Source organism: Tetrahymena thermophila (genome assembly GCF_000189635.1).
Source record: "Tetrahymena thermophila SB210 genomic scaffold scf_8254475, whole genome shotgun sequence".
NCBI lineage: Eukaryota > Ciliophora > Oligohymenophorea > Hymenostomatida > Tetrahymenidae > Tetrahymena > Tetrahymena thermophila.
The window spans coordinates 109919-124069 of NW_002476250.1; the positions used below are offsets into that span (position 1 = coordinate 109919).

Sequence of the window (14151 nt, forward strand, 5' to 3'; positions counted from 1 at the left end):
ATTTAAATTTATTTTTTTATTATTTTTGATAATTTTTTTTTAAAGAGACGAAATAAATTTATCTGATATAATATCATAAGGGAAAGAATGAACATCCAAAAATTCATAATTAGATCTCAATAATTTATAAAACATTGTTGATTTACTTTATTTCTTCTTTTTTAAATTATAGAAAAAATTTTTATATTTAGGAATTGTAGTGAATACATATAAAAAATTGAAAATTAAATTTATCAAAATTTGTAGATAATCAATTTGTCATTGTTGTGTTTAAATATTTTTTAAATTAACTTTTTTTTATTAATTTTTTTGCCAAAAATCAGAGTTTATCGTAGCAAGATTTAGAGGGTAAATTTATCATGGAAAAAAAGTAATTTTTTGAATTTTCCCTTATCACTAAAATTAATTTCAATACTTGTATTTTTTTATTAGGAAATTTTTTTATTTAATTAAATTAGTAAATAATTGATGAAAGTTATTTATTAAATATTATTATGTATTATTTTGTAAGTTTTGCTTAAGCTTAATTAAAAATAATTAAAAATAAAAAATGTAATAAAATAAATAAATTAATAAAATAAATAAATACTTTTTAATAATAATTTTAAATTAATTATTTGAAAATTTTGGAAATATATTATAATAATTATTAATTAATTAATTCATATTCATACATTATAAGTTTTATAATTATTTAAATAAAAGAATCATTTATTTATTTATTTAGTTTGTTTGTTTGTTTGCTTGTTTATTTGTTAGTTAATTAGTTCCTTTAATTATTTTTTGAAATTTTTTTATATCTCATTTAATGTATGTTAGTAAGATATTCTGTAAAAATAAATAAATCAATAATCAAGCTCACTACTTTCATCATCTCTACTGTGCTTGTCTTAATATTTTTTATTTCTAAACTTATTTGCATCTCCATTATTGCTATTGTTATTGTTGTTGTTATTATGAGGATTCGAATAATTTCTTTCATTTTTATCATAGTAGAATGGGCGATCTTAATTATATCTATTATTGTTGTTGTTGTTATTATTATTATTATTTAGATTGTTGAAATTTTTTCTATTTTCAAAATTGTTATAGCGATTACGATTGTTTTTGCTACTTATACTTTGAGGTAAGATTTTATCTATTAAATAATCTAGGAATTCATTAGGATCTGATTGAAAAACTTCTATATACCTTTGAAAAATTCTCTCTCCATGAAGTTTTTACTTAGCTTCTCTTACTTAATCTTTATTTTTTAATATTATAAAGCTTTCTCCTGTTTGCTTTTATTCTTAATAATTATAAACTCTTTTAACACCATCTTGTACAATTTCAAAATCTTTAAAGAATTCATAAATTTCCTTCGTCTTACATGAATAAGGTAATCCTCTTATACGAAGTATTCCATATTATTATAGAACTCTTTTGCTTTTAAAATCAATAGGCTTATTTGCTGATGAAGATCTGCGATCAAATTAGCTGCTACTTCTGCTTCTTCTACTAGCACTTCTACTTCTATCATATCGATTGTGCTTTTGATATTTGTTTTGAATATTTTAATATTAATTGCTGCTGCTATTACTTAATTTATTATTATTGTTGTTGTTGTTGTTACTGCTAGAATTTATATTGTTATTATTGTTATTGTTATTTTACTCTTTAACTTCTAAATATTTATTTTACTAATTGTTGTTTGCAGTAGTGTTTTATTTGGCTTAGCTTGGACTTTTGCTAATTTTATTGCTATTATCATTGATATTTTCTTATTAGCTTTTATTGTTGGTACTATCATTTTTGTTCGTGTTTTCTTCCTAATCCTTTTATCTTTCTTAGGGCTTTTATTTATCAGAAGCTTCTGATTTATTTGAAGAGGAGGAAGACGATGAGGAGGAGGAAGACGAAGATGATGATGAAGAGGAAGAAGATGCATTTTGTGCCTCCTTTCTTTTTGAGGAAGATTTAGTACGATTTTAAGATTTATCTCTGCTATTATTTTATTTCAATTTATCTTAATTTTAATATGAATTATGTTGCTAAGTGTTGGACTAGTATTTATTCTAAGTGCCTTAATATCTGTTTGGCGAATTGCTATTTGAACTTACACTCTCATGGAATATATTTTTTCTTTTAAAGCTATCATGTGAACTCTTATCTATTGAAATTTTTTTGAGATCAAACTCCTTTCCGCTTAAATACTACAAATCATTTGCATCTCTTTCTTTTTCTAAGCGAATGTAGGCCTCTCCACTAAAATTATCATATTTGTCAGCTAACAAGAAAATATTTTCTTTGTACACTCTAACATTTGAATTATTTTTTATGAAATTGTATAAGTCTTGCTTGCTGCAATTAGGAAGGTCTTTGAATTTGAGGTAGTAGTAATATTAATTGTATTTAGACTATGAGTTGTAAGGATTTTAAGATTGTTGGTTTCCTCCATACATATTGTTGTTGTTCTACCTTTAAATGCTGCCTCTTCCTGCAGAGTGACTTTTAGATACAGAAGCTCGTTTATTTAGTGTAGATGGTGGATATCTTTCTCTACTATCACCTTTCCTATTATAATTACTGCTGCCGTACTCACCATCTGGCCCATTGTTGTAAGATCTATTGTTTTAATAGTGATCATGTCGATAATTTTAGTACCTACCATATTGGTATCCTCCTCTTTCGTTGCTTTAGCTATTTCTTCTCTTGTAGTTGTCATACTTTTTAAAATGTTTATTCTTGTTGTAATAATTATTATTGTTGCCTCCCTTATAAAAATCTCTTTTATTTTGTTGAGATGGAGATTTACTGCCATTTCCCTTTCTATAGTTAAATCTGTTTTATTCTACTCTACTGCTTATGCTGCTGCTAGTTTTACTTCTACTACTACGGCTGCGACTACGACTATGGCTATGACTACGACTTCTGCTGTTGCTTTTGCTAGAACTTGATGCACTTTTTTGGTTATAATTCTTACGATTATTGTAGGCATTATAAGGAATGTAGCCTTTTCTGTTCTTATAATAGGGATTATTGTTTTCGTTTCTACTTTTAGGATTGTACAAACTAGCTTAATTAGAAGATTAGTTGTGCTATCTGCGAATTGATGAACTTGGCGAGCGTTAAGAAGAGTAGCTACTTCTTCTCTTTTTGTTCATTTCTTATTAATGACTGCTGCTGTTATCTCTTGAATTACTCTTTCGCCTACTAGAGTAGCGATATCTGCTTTTGCTGTGGCTTTTTTCTTCTTTTTTATTATACTGTTTTGATTTAGAGCGGGATTTATCCTTTTCAATTGCTTGACTATTATGTGATGAGTTATTCTGTTAATTTTATACAGCCGATGAATTTCCTACACCATTTGATTATGTATTAGTGAGAGAGGCATTAATTACTTATGATGAGTTTAGATTGGAATTTTATCCACTGCTCTTTAATCCCTCCATCAAAGAACCTAAATTAGATGCATTTTATGTTGCAGCTTACTGAGATAAAGTATTTTAATTTGTCTACTAAGAGTGAGATTAGGAAGATTAACTGAAAGGTGTTATTTCTTTTATTTATTCCTTATGCTAGCCTTTTACTTCTTCTTACAAAGAGGGATCTGAGCTCAGGTCAATTATATTTGTGCTTGAACCAGTATTTCCCTGCTATACAAGATTAAATTATTGCTGATTGTTGCCATAAGGATTAGGGTAATTACTAATATCTATGCTCTTACGATTACTAGTTCCTCCCAGCGGCAGTATAAGGGAATGACTATACGACTGCTATTGAGTTTGATTGGAGGTATTATTTTAAGTTGAATTATTTGGTGGAGGAACACTTTTCGTAGAGCCAACAAAAAAATTACCTCCTGTCTAATAGATGTGATTAGAAGCAGCCTGCTAGGAGAAATTATTTGAATACATATTTTATGCTGCACCAAAGCCCGTAGAAAGGGAGGCTCCTGAATTAAGAAAATTATATGAATGATTATTGCCTTTGAAGGAGTGAATGTTTTGAGGATTAACCTAAGGTGGAGTATTTTATGAAGAAGATGTATAACCCAAAGCTAATTTATTATTACGTAAAGGCTAACTGGTAAATTTATGATCAGCAGCTAGAATGAGAGTAAGTAGCTTAGACATGCATTTAAATAAACTCTTGGTGGAAACATTATCCTGTTTCTCTCTTAATGATAAATATTGCATGATAGAGCCTATTGAAGTAAATTCTTAAGGTTTAACATTAAAAACATCACTGCATTCTTTTTATAAAAAATAATAATATTCAAAAAATCCTTTTGAAGAGACTTTGCTTTCTTCAATCAAACGTGGCAATATATTAGGGTTCATAGTTTCACTGTTTAAAACTGTAACAAATTTTAATTATTTTGAAGTAATCTCTTTATCTATAAAATCTATTAATGTGTTTAGAGCATTAGCCACGGAAGTGTAGAGGGGGCTGAGAGGATTCGGCTTTTTCCCGCTTTTTCCACTAGAGCTTAGAGCAGAAGGGGATTTTTCTAACTTTTAGTTTGAATTCCTTCTTCCAGGAAGTGCTGAAGCAGGTATAACTCCAACATCTTCGATTTGTTAGGTGGCAGCAGCTGCACTAGATGTAAATGAATCAGATGATTATACGATAGCTTTATTGTCTAGATTGGAAAAATCATAATATTAATCTTTAATAAGTCTCCTTTCTTTCACGCTGTATACTCCCCAATGCATATCACGAATAATATTTTGTGAACAACTAATTACATTATTTAAATTATTATTGTTATTGCTTTAGGAAGAATTGGGCTAAGCATTAAGACTATTCAGATTAGATGTATTTTAAGCAGAGGGTGAAACAGCATCTTCAATACGCATTTGAGAACCAGATTAAGGCTAATCATCAAAGCCACATTCAATTATTATAAAATGATCGTAAATAGGATATTAAATAATCTAAGGAGGTTAAGAAATTTAATTATTCATTGCAGATTGAGTGTTAATGATGCCATTTAGAGTAAGACTCAAATTTTGATTAAGCATATTTGCTTATGTTGAATTTATATTTGAGATGCCTTACAATCCTGATGGATGTATATATCCTGAATTATTTTAATAAAAAGGGGGTTATGTTTGGCCGAGTATTGATTATGAGCCCATATAATGAGATTAAGTATTTGAAGTCAAGCCATTATGGTAAAAATTATTTTATTGAGGATTTTAATTCCCTAAAGACATAAAATTTCCTGTATTGTTGGTGCTACTATGAGAGTTATATGTCACATTCATTTACCTTTATTCACTTCGCTATTTATTGCTCTGATCAATTAAATAATAAATTATATTGTTTTTCTTTTTAATTTTCTTTGATCTTAATTAATATTTTTTATAATCATATATGTCTTTATATTTATCCTGAAAACAAACACTCAAATTTTCTTTTTTTTCTTAATCAAATAAATTTCTTGTTAGTAACATACATTTCAAATCTTGCAGATTGATTAAGTCATTGCAATCAGCAAAATAAATCTTGGAATGAATGAAAATTTGTGCCAACTCTATATATTATAATTGTTTCAAATATTTTTTCCTCGCTTTTTACCTACAAAATAAATAGCTCTCATCTTCTTTCTATTAATACTTGGTTTTGTTTATGATTAATTTTTTATTAAATTGCAATAACATTTATTATTAAAAATGCGGAAAACATCCTAAGCCATTTTTTCAAACATTTTTAAAAATAAAGTAATTGCAAAATTTTAAAAAGAGAAAATATTTTTATTTTCAAATGATTTGAATTTCTCTTTTTTTATTACTTACATATGTGATATTCCTATTACTTAATTCATTTAACTTTTAATATTCCTTTTTAATGGCAGATTTTTTATAAATTTTTGCAATATGCTTTCAAATTTATGCAAATTTGCATTTTTTTATTAAATAATTCAAATAAAATGTTACAAATCTATTGACAACATAAAAAAGTTTAATAGCTAAGTTTTAATTTAAAAAAAAAAAATTCAAATTGATTTGATTAGAAATTTAAATTAATTGCAAAAATTTCAAAAAAAAATAAATAGTACATGCTCTAATATAGTGAGTTAGTGATTAAATTTAAAATTTAAAACTAAAAAAATAGATTTGAAAACATCTGATTAATCAAAATTTAAACAAATATATTTGAAACATAAATGAATATTGTTTTCTTATCTACTTTCATCAAAAATGAATATTTTATATCAGGTAGAAATAAATTTATAATTTGTTTATGATTTTAATTTTTTTACATACAAAAAAATTGAATTAGTGAAATAAATTGATTGAATTGAATATTTGATGCATGTACATAATTTTGAATACTGCTATAAAAAGAATATACATACAATCAAAGCGATTAAGTAAATAATAAGTAAATGTCGTCGTTTTCTTTTATAATCAAAAATAAATTGGAAAAATGATTTAATTAATTTGTTTATTTTTAATTTTAAAATGAATAATAATGAAGTTAATATAAAAATATAAGTTTTTATGAATAAATGGATCGAAAATAAGGTAAGGCACACATATATTAAAAAGAAGGGTTATTATTATTTTATGTAGATTGAAAAATTAATTAGAGATAAGAGTTATCATCGAAGAAAATGAAAGCATAATTAATTATTTATTTATTTATTAATACTCGATATTTAGACTCCAAGATAAATCAAAAAATGGAAGATCAGTTGATATGCATATGACAACCAAGAATTTCTATTTATTTATTTATATTTGTATGTTTGCTATTTGTTTATTTATTTACTTTTTTTGCTTGCTAATTTGTTTTACCTCTTAAACCAATCAATCTAAGTTTGATATCTTTTTTTTTTATAAAGTAGTTAAGCTTGCTTTATTATACTATATTAATAAGTTTTAAAAACCAACCAAATACCTTTTGATCATCTCTTTGATTAATCAATAGTAATTTCTTCTATTTGCGGATTTGCCATTTACTGATAGTATTATTGGTAGTAAAGCTATTGCTAGTAGTATTGTTACATAAGCATCTGCTATTGTTAATAATGCTATTAAAGTTACTATGGATCTTGTCCCATCATCTATTATGGCTGCATGCCTTAATAATAATTTTATTGAGAATGTTCGTTTCTGTTACGATCATCACCTCTCTCGCTACTTCCATGACCACCATTAGGGTCTCTCTGGCCATTGGGAAGGTAGTTGCTGTTGTTATTGTTGTAACCTTGCATGGCGGCACCGCCTCCAAATTATCCCTAATGTGTGCTTTTTAATTGATCTAATAAATTCTAAGCTAAGTGGATGGCGTTTTGAATCTGTTGTGCGTTTCCGACGATTTCGAACAACTTGTTTCCTCTAACAGTTTCATTATTGTTGTTCATTATCAAACGGGCACCACTAGATTTATTTATATTTTGTATGTTGCATCCGCTCTTTCCAATAAAACCTCCAACTAATTCAACTGGTACTTCAAAGATTTCTTTCTTTGAATTTGATTTGTAAGATTCTATATAATCAAAAATTAATTTTTATGCCTTTTCACACTATTCCTAAGTACCAAAAACTGTAAAATTCTTATATTCCTCTCCTTAAACTTAGTTAGAATCCATTTATATGTAGCTTGCTCCACATTGAGTCTTAATGGAGCGAATAGTTTCACCACCCTTGCCGAGGATTAATCCAACGAAATTCTGTGGAACCCTAACGACAAGTCTGTTTTATTATACTGAGTTATTCATATCTGCTACTTCCTTAAGCTACTCGCTTTTAATCTTATTTCTTGTTTCTTCATCACTGAAAAGAATACGCTCTATTTCGCAACAAGCTTCTGCTACGTCTTTTTCTGAAGAACCTGCTATTTAAACATGAGGAGGTATTTAATCTGACTTTATAATAATCCTGCAGCGTGTTTTTTCCTAAATGCGTTTTTGATTAGATCCCTTAGGTCCAAGTATCAGACCTACATAGTTGAAATTATTATCTTGTGGGATATCTATATTTCTGACAATAGTCTAGGCTGCAGTGACTGGTTTAGGAGTTGTGTTAATACCTACGCCATTCACTATAGATAAGCCTGGAATGGAAAGACCACCTAAAAGATCTGACCCAGCAGCAAAGTCTTAGATTGGCCTGTCCTGAGGAACCTTGCCAAATGCTTCATTTAACTAAGCAGTACGCTTGGCCTACTCAATCAATGTTTGGATGTCTGTGGGACCTTCTTCTTTATTAGGTGAATATTACTAATTTTATTATTACCATGATGAATTTGCGCCACCAGATCCGTTGCCACTAAAACTGCTGGAGAACTTGTTGCTAAATGCTGTTGAATCATTGAGGGGAACATCAGAAAATCTACTCCTCTTTTTTGCTTCCTTCTCTTTGCGCTCGAGTTCCTTTTGCTTTTCGCGGTCACGAGTGGATGAAGAGTGGGATGAATGCTTATCCTTCTTTTTATCTTTACTTCTGCTTCTGCTCCTAGAACGACTTCTTCTGCCCATTTTAAATTACAATTGAGTTAAACACTGTTTGTTATTATTATATAAAATGAGAGTATATTACTTCTTATTAGAGTAGTGTTTTTTATTATTTTCTTTCTTTCTAGTCACTATTTATTATATTAATTTGATTTTGTTTTACTTTCCTTTCTTAAAATCATATATTTTAGTTTTACCTTCTTCTCAAAGACTTTTTCTTTTTTAATATATAATCTTCTTCCTCCTTATCTATCCCCTTTCCATTTCACTGCTATATACACACATAAAGACATATATAAATACATAAACAAATAATATTTACCTCCTAACTCTTTTTTTTTAAGAGTATTTCATCATTTAAAATTTATAAATTTATCATTAAATTTTTCATTAAAATATCATCAATAACGATTGATACCCATCAATTATATAAGCATAATAATGCTGATCAAATCAATTAATATTTTTTGTCATCTTTTAGTCAAATATTTTCTAATTACATTAAATTATTCTGATTAATTAACTAAATCGTGTTTCAAAATTAATATATCAGGTGAAACTATTTTAATGCACTATTTTTTAAAAAATAATTATATTTCTTTAAATTCAATGCCTAACAGCTAAAAAGTATTAAAATTTCTGTTAAAACGATGCGATTAAGCAACTAATGATTAGTATATAATTAATGTTAGCTACGAATGAAAATATTAGCTCTTGTATATATACAATTTAGAAAAATCAAATGTATTAAACAAAACTTCTATCTTAAAAAATATGGTAAAATTTTTTTTAATATATTTGAAAAAAATATTTTTTGATGCTCTATTTATTTAATTCAAATATTTTTAATTATTAAAATACTTTTATGATTTGGATGATCAGAAAATTTATTAAAAAATCTATTTAGAATTTTAATTATTAAAATAATAATTTAGTTATTTTATCTCAAATTCTGATGAAGCTTTTAATAGCAATTTATTTTTTAATAATATTTTATCTCATATTTAATTGAAAGATCCACAAATTATTAATAAGTCTATTTCACCACCAAAAAAAAAGAATAATGCTTTTTAAAAAATTAATAAATTTAAAAGAAAAAAGCAAAATTATTAAATATCCTATAATCAATAATAAGTAAAAAAATTAGTTAATTTTCCAAAAATTTTTTTTATTAACAAAAAATGAATCCTGAAAAATTATCAGTTCCTAAAGTTCTTAGAAATCTTGAAGAATTCTCACAATGTTAAGATCTTTAAGACCATTCTTACTTTTATTTTGATCAAAATTCAATCAATCCTTACAAGGAAATAGAACCTAACTGGGATGAAACAAGAAGAATTAGTGACCCTATTCACTAATTCATAGAACTACCCAAATCAATTTGGCGTATAGTAGATACTGAAGAATACTAGAGATTAAGATACATAAAGTAACTAGGCATGACCGGATTTGTATTTAATGGAGCTAATCACACAAGATTTGAGCACTGTTTAGGTGTTGCTCATTTATCTTGGACCTATTTAGACAAAATAGCAATGAATCACTAGTATAAGTTTGAGCAAATGGGACTTAAAGACGCAGACCATTTTGATTAGATAAAGTTATTAGTTACAATTGCAGGACTTTGTCATGATTTAGGACATGGCCCCTTTTCTCATATGTTTGATAATATTCTCCTCCCTCGTTTAGGAGAAAAAAAATGGAAACATGAGGAAGGTAGCTGCATGATGCTTAGATCCATTCTACTAAGTGAAGAAAAAGATTTTATGACCAACTTAGTTACTTACAAAAATGCAAAATTAAATCCAAAAGAAGATATTGAAGTCATTTTAGATATGATCGAAGGTAATTTATTTACAATTATTATTTATATTAAGATCAAAGGACTTATCATTTTTCAATATCAACAAAGGATTAACTTTAAGCCAATGGAAAGATAAATATGAAGAAAAAAAGTAATATCCAAAATGGGTATTTGATATTGTATCAAATAAAACCACCTCGATTGATGTGGATAAGCTTGACTATTTGAAAAGAGATCCTTCATGCTTGAATGTTAAGCACGAGTTCGACTATAATATTCTATTTAATGAAACTCGTATTATAGATGGAGAAATATGTTACAATAGCAAAATTCATGACACAATATATGATATTTTCCATATTAGATATAAACTTTTTAAGCATATTTATTTACATAGAGTGACTTAGGCTATAGAGCTTATGCTTTGTGATGCCCTTGAAAAAGCAAACCCAGTATTTAACTTTTTAGAAACCATTAAATCACCATAAAGATACTTAAGACTTACAGATTCTATCATAGAAATAATTTTGGGTTCAGAAGATTGTAAGTTTTTCATTATTTTTTATGATTTTGAAATCATTTCATTTATTTGAAAAGTGTTTATTGATATTTTAAAAACAATTTTGATTTAATCTATAAAAGCATTTAATTATTTATCTTTTATTTGCCTTAACTTTAAATTTTATAAAATTAAATTTAAATCCAATCTATGTCTTTATTAATTTTAATTTTTAAATCATTCAATAGGTGAATTAGCTGAATCATAATAACTCTTGAAAAGAATATTCACAAGAAAGATTTACAAATTCGTTGGTGAAATAGTTATTGACTAATAAAAAGATTTGACTGAATCTCAAGTTTTAGATGGCATTTCTAGAAACAATTAATATAGACCATCATTTTCTTGTTCAAGTACAAAACTCAATGACTTCGAAAGAAAAAATACTATAGTGACTTTTTCTAAAATCAATTATTGTATGAAAGACTAAGATCCTGTTAATAATTGCTACTTCTTTAAATCTTCATAGCCATTTGAGAAAAAAAAATTACCAGCTTAAAATTCCTCTTTGTTAAGACCACAGAAGTTTGGAGAATAAATCATTAGAGTCTTTGTTAAAGAAAATGATGAAGTTTTAATAAATAAAGTAAAGAATGGATTTGCACTTTATACACAAAAAGAACTTCATACCGAAACTGGTGCTTACGATAAAAAAGATCATTAAAAAACACCTAATAAATCAGAGCCTTAAAAAAAATTCAAGTTGAGTAGTCCTTAATATGAAAACAATGAAAATACCAACCAAAAGTAAATGAATATTATAATTAATGACGGCTCTTAATATTAATTAAATACTAAAACATTATTTTAAAATGATGATTGAATGAATAAACAAACAAACAAATAAATAAATAAATTAGTTTAATTAATTGTAAATATTAAGTTAAATGTATGATTTTACCATATAAAAATAAAAATAAATTGGAATTAAAATAAATATAAAAAACTTTTATTTAAATTATAGATTTTTGTACACTTATTGTAAATCTAATTTATTATAAAATAAAATAATTGTTTAATTATTTATTTATTAATGACATTAGTATATTTATTTGTTTTTATATAAAACATATTTTATTGTTAAATATCTTTTGATATTACTCACTTTTAATTTGTTGCATTAATCTATGCAATACTTTGTTTTATTACGCATTATGCTTAAATTAAAAAGTTGAGTTTTAATTATATGTATAAAGACACAAATACCATAAGTTTTGTTCCTAAGTTTTAATGTAATAATATTTCTAAGTATATTATTTAGTAATTAGTACTTTCTTTTAGAAAATTAGCAGAAATTTCCTAATTAATCTCTTTTTTCAGCCAAGCAATATGACAAACTAAGCAAGCAGCAATCAACTAGCCCCGGCTTTAGGATACCAAAAAATACCAGTCTAATAGTAACATATCAAGAAACTGACAGTAGATTTATTAGCAGGAATGATTACAGGTAACATTTTTAAATAATCATATATTTATCCATAGGGATTTTACTATTGCAGTTAAAAAATAATTAGAACAAACTTATGACAAAAATTAAAATTATTTTATTGAATTTTTGTTTATGCCTTGTTTATTACTTTAAATTTAGGATGGGTTTCTGTAATAACCTTGCAACCTCTAGATATGATCAAAACAACCATGCAAACAAGCTCCAACAAACAAAGCATATTAGGTTGTGCAAAAGAAATATACTAAAAGTCAAAAATGAAAGGTTTTTATAAGGGTAAATTAAAATTTAATATAGTATGAGAAATCTTAATCTTTCTTATCAATAAAGGTATGCTCTTTCCTTTGATAGGCTCTAGCTTTTTTTCTGCCATTTACTACGGTTCTAATGAATAGATGAAAAAATTAATATGCGTAATATAAAATAATATTTTTTATATGGATTATTAAAGCACACTTTCTTTAAATTAGCTTACTTATTTTATGATTTTTAATTTTATATTATAAATTTTACAGTTTTTATCGAATCACAAGTATGATAGAACTAGCTTGCCATTATAATATGTTTTCTTTTCAGGATCTTTTGCTGGTTTAACTACTTCATGTGTTTCTATTCCTATAGAGCATGTAAAAATAAGACTATAAGTAGACCTTTATTAAATTTAATTTAATTAAGTTAAATAAACCTATTTAAATAAAATATTTAGACATAAAAAAACCAATAATATACTGGCTCAATTGATTGCTTTAAAAAGATATTAAGAAATCATGGTGTAGTAGGACTTTACAAATCATCTATCCTTTAATTATCAAGAGATTTTATAGGCTGTGGTAAGATAAATTTTTTTGGTTATGAATTCAAATCATTTTTAATTGTTTAGGAAGCTTTTTTGTAATGTATGATATAACAAAGAGATACTTCAAAAAGTAAAATAATGGAGAATTAGATAAATTAAGATTGTTTTTAAGTGGGTGTGTAGCTGGAATGTCATATTGGCCTCTCTGCTTCCCACTAGATGTAATTAAAACAAAAATGCAGAGTGATTCATTCGTTAAACCCTAATTTTAAAATATAAAAGACTGTGCTCTTCAAATTTATAGATATGAAAATAGGGGATTTTTAAATTTTTATAAAGGATTTTTAATAAGTAATATAAGATCTATTCCTAACTCAGCTATTGCACTTTTTACCTTTGAAAATGTTTTAGGATTTCTTTCTAAATTATTTGGAATTCAAAAACCCAAGCATTGAATTAAAGTGCTGCTAAAATATTATTTAATTTATGCTTTTCGTGTTTAATAAAAATAATTTATTTATTTTTTATAAATAATCATCATTTAATTAGAATTAAGATAAAGGCCATATGGCTTAAAATAAATTAACTTAATTTGTATTCATGATAAGTTAATTAATTTGACCAAACATTGAAACTACACTAATCAATATTTATCTAAAAATTTGTTAGATGATATTTAATATTTGAATTATTACGTTCTTCATCTAATAGAAATATTTTAAAATAATTGTCAAATAGTTTCTACTAATTATATTTGCCACTATCTATTAATTCTAAAGCCATAATTTAGTTAAATTTACTAAATTTTAGACTCAATATTCAAACATTTTACATTTATTTTAGAATCGCTATTTAATTAATTAGCTTTTATTTGAATAAAATAAAAAAGAGTTTATAAAATTTTGATACTTTTTCAGAAGGAATTTTGTTTTTTGTTTGGTATAATTATGTCTAAAATAATTTGGAATAAACATTTTTAAATTTATTAGCAAAATACATAAAAATTAAAATATATTTTTCATAATTTTTTAATTAAAATTAAATACAAATTAATACAATTTATCTATCTAATTTATAGATTATAAATAAGCAATAG

The 14151-nt window shown here is 25.7% G+C and overlaps 4 protein-coding genes across 4 annotated transcripts; 2 read left to right on the forward strand and 2 right to left on the reverse strand. All coding sequences in view use genetic code 6, as the record gives it.

The window, feature by feature from the left end:
• Positions 1-845: 845 nt before the first annotated feature.
• On the reverse strand, positions 846-5252 carry TTHERM_00419990 (RNA recognition motif 1 in heterogeneous nuclear ribonucleoprotein hnRNP protein; the record flags this gene model as incomplete). Its single annotated transcript, XM_001033254.1, has 1 exon — positions 846-5252. One exon carries the CDS (start codon positions 5250-5252, stop codon positions 846-848), a length of 4407 nt encoding a protein of 1468 aa, XP_001033254.1.
• Positions 5253-6898: 1646 nt separating this feature from the next.
• Positions 6899-8473, reverse strand: TTHERM_00420000 (hypothetical protein; the record flags this gene model as incomplete). The annotated part of the gene is made up of 1 exon (XM_001033255.3): positions 6899-8473. The coding sequence occupies one exon, from the start codon at positions 8471-8473 to the stop codon at positions 6899-6901; it is 1575 nt and encodes a 524-aa protein (XP_001033255.3).
• A 1157-nt stretch (positions 8474-9630) lies between these two features.
• TTHERM_00420010 (SAM domain and HD domain protein) lies at positions 9631-11635 on the forward strand (the record flags this gene model as incomplete). The annotated part of the gene is made up of 3 exons (XM_001033256.1): positions 9631-10294; positions 10362-10796; positions 11001-11635. 3 exons carry the CDS (start codon positions 9631-9633, stop codon positions 11633-11635), a joined length of 1734 nt encoding a protein of 577 aa, XP_001033256.1.
• Positions 11636-12028: 393 nt separating this feature from the next.
• Positions 12029-13698, forward strand: TTHERM_00420020 (carrier protein). The gene is made up of 6 exons (XM_001033257.2): positions 12029-12259; positions 12401-12535; positions 12590-12672; positions 12775-12903; positions 12966-13089; positions 13140-13698. The coding sequence occupies exons 1-6, from the start codon at positions 12043-12045 to the stop codon at positions 13508-13510; spliced, it is 1059 nt and encodes a 352-aa protein (XP_001033257.2). The 5' UTR covers positions 12029-12042; the 3' UTR covers positions 13511-13698.
• The last annotated feature ends 453 nt before the right edge of the window (positions 13699-14151 follow it).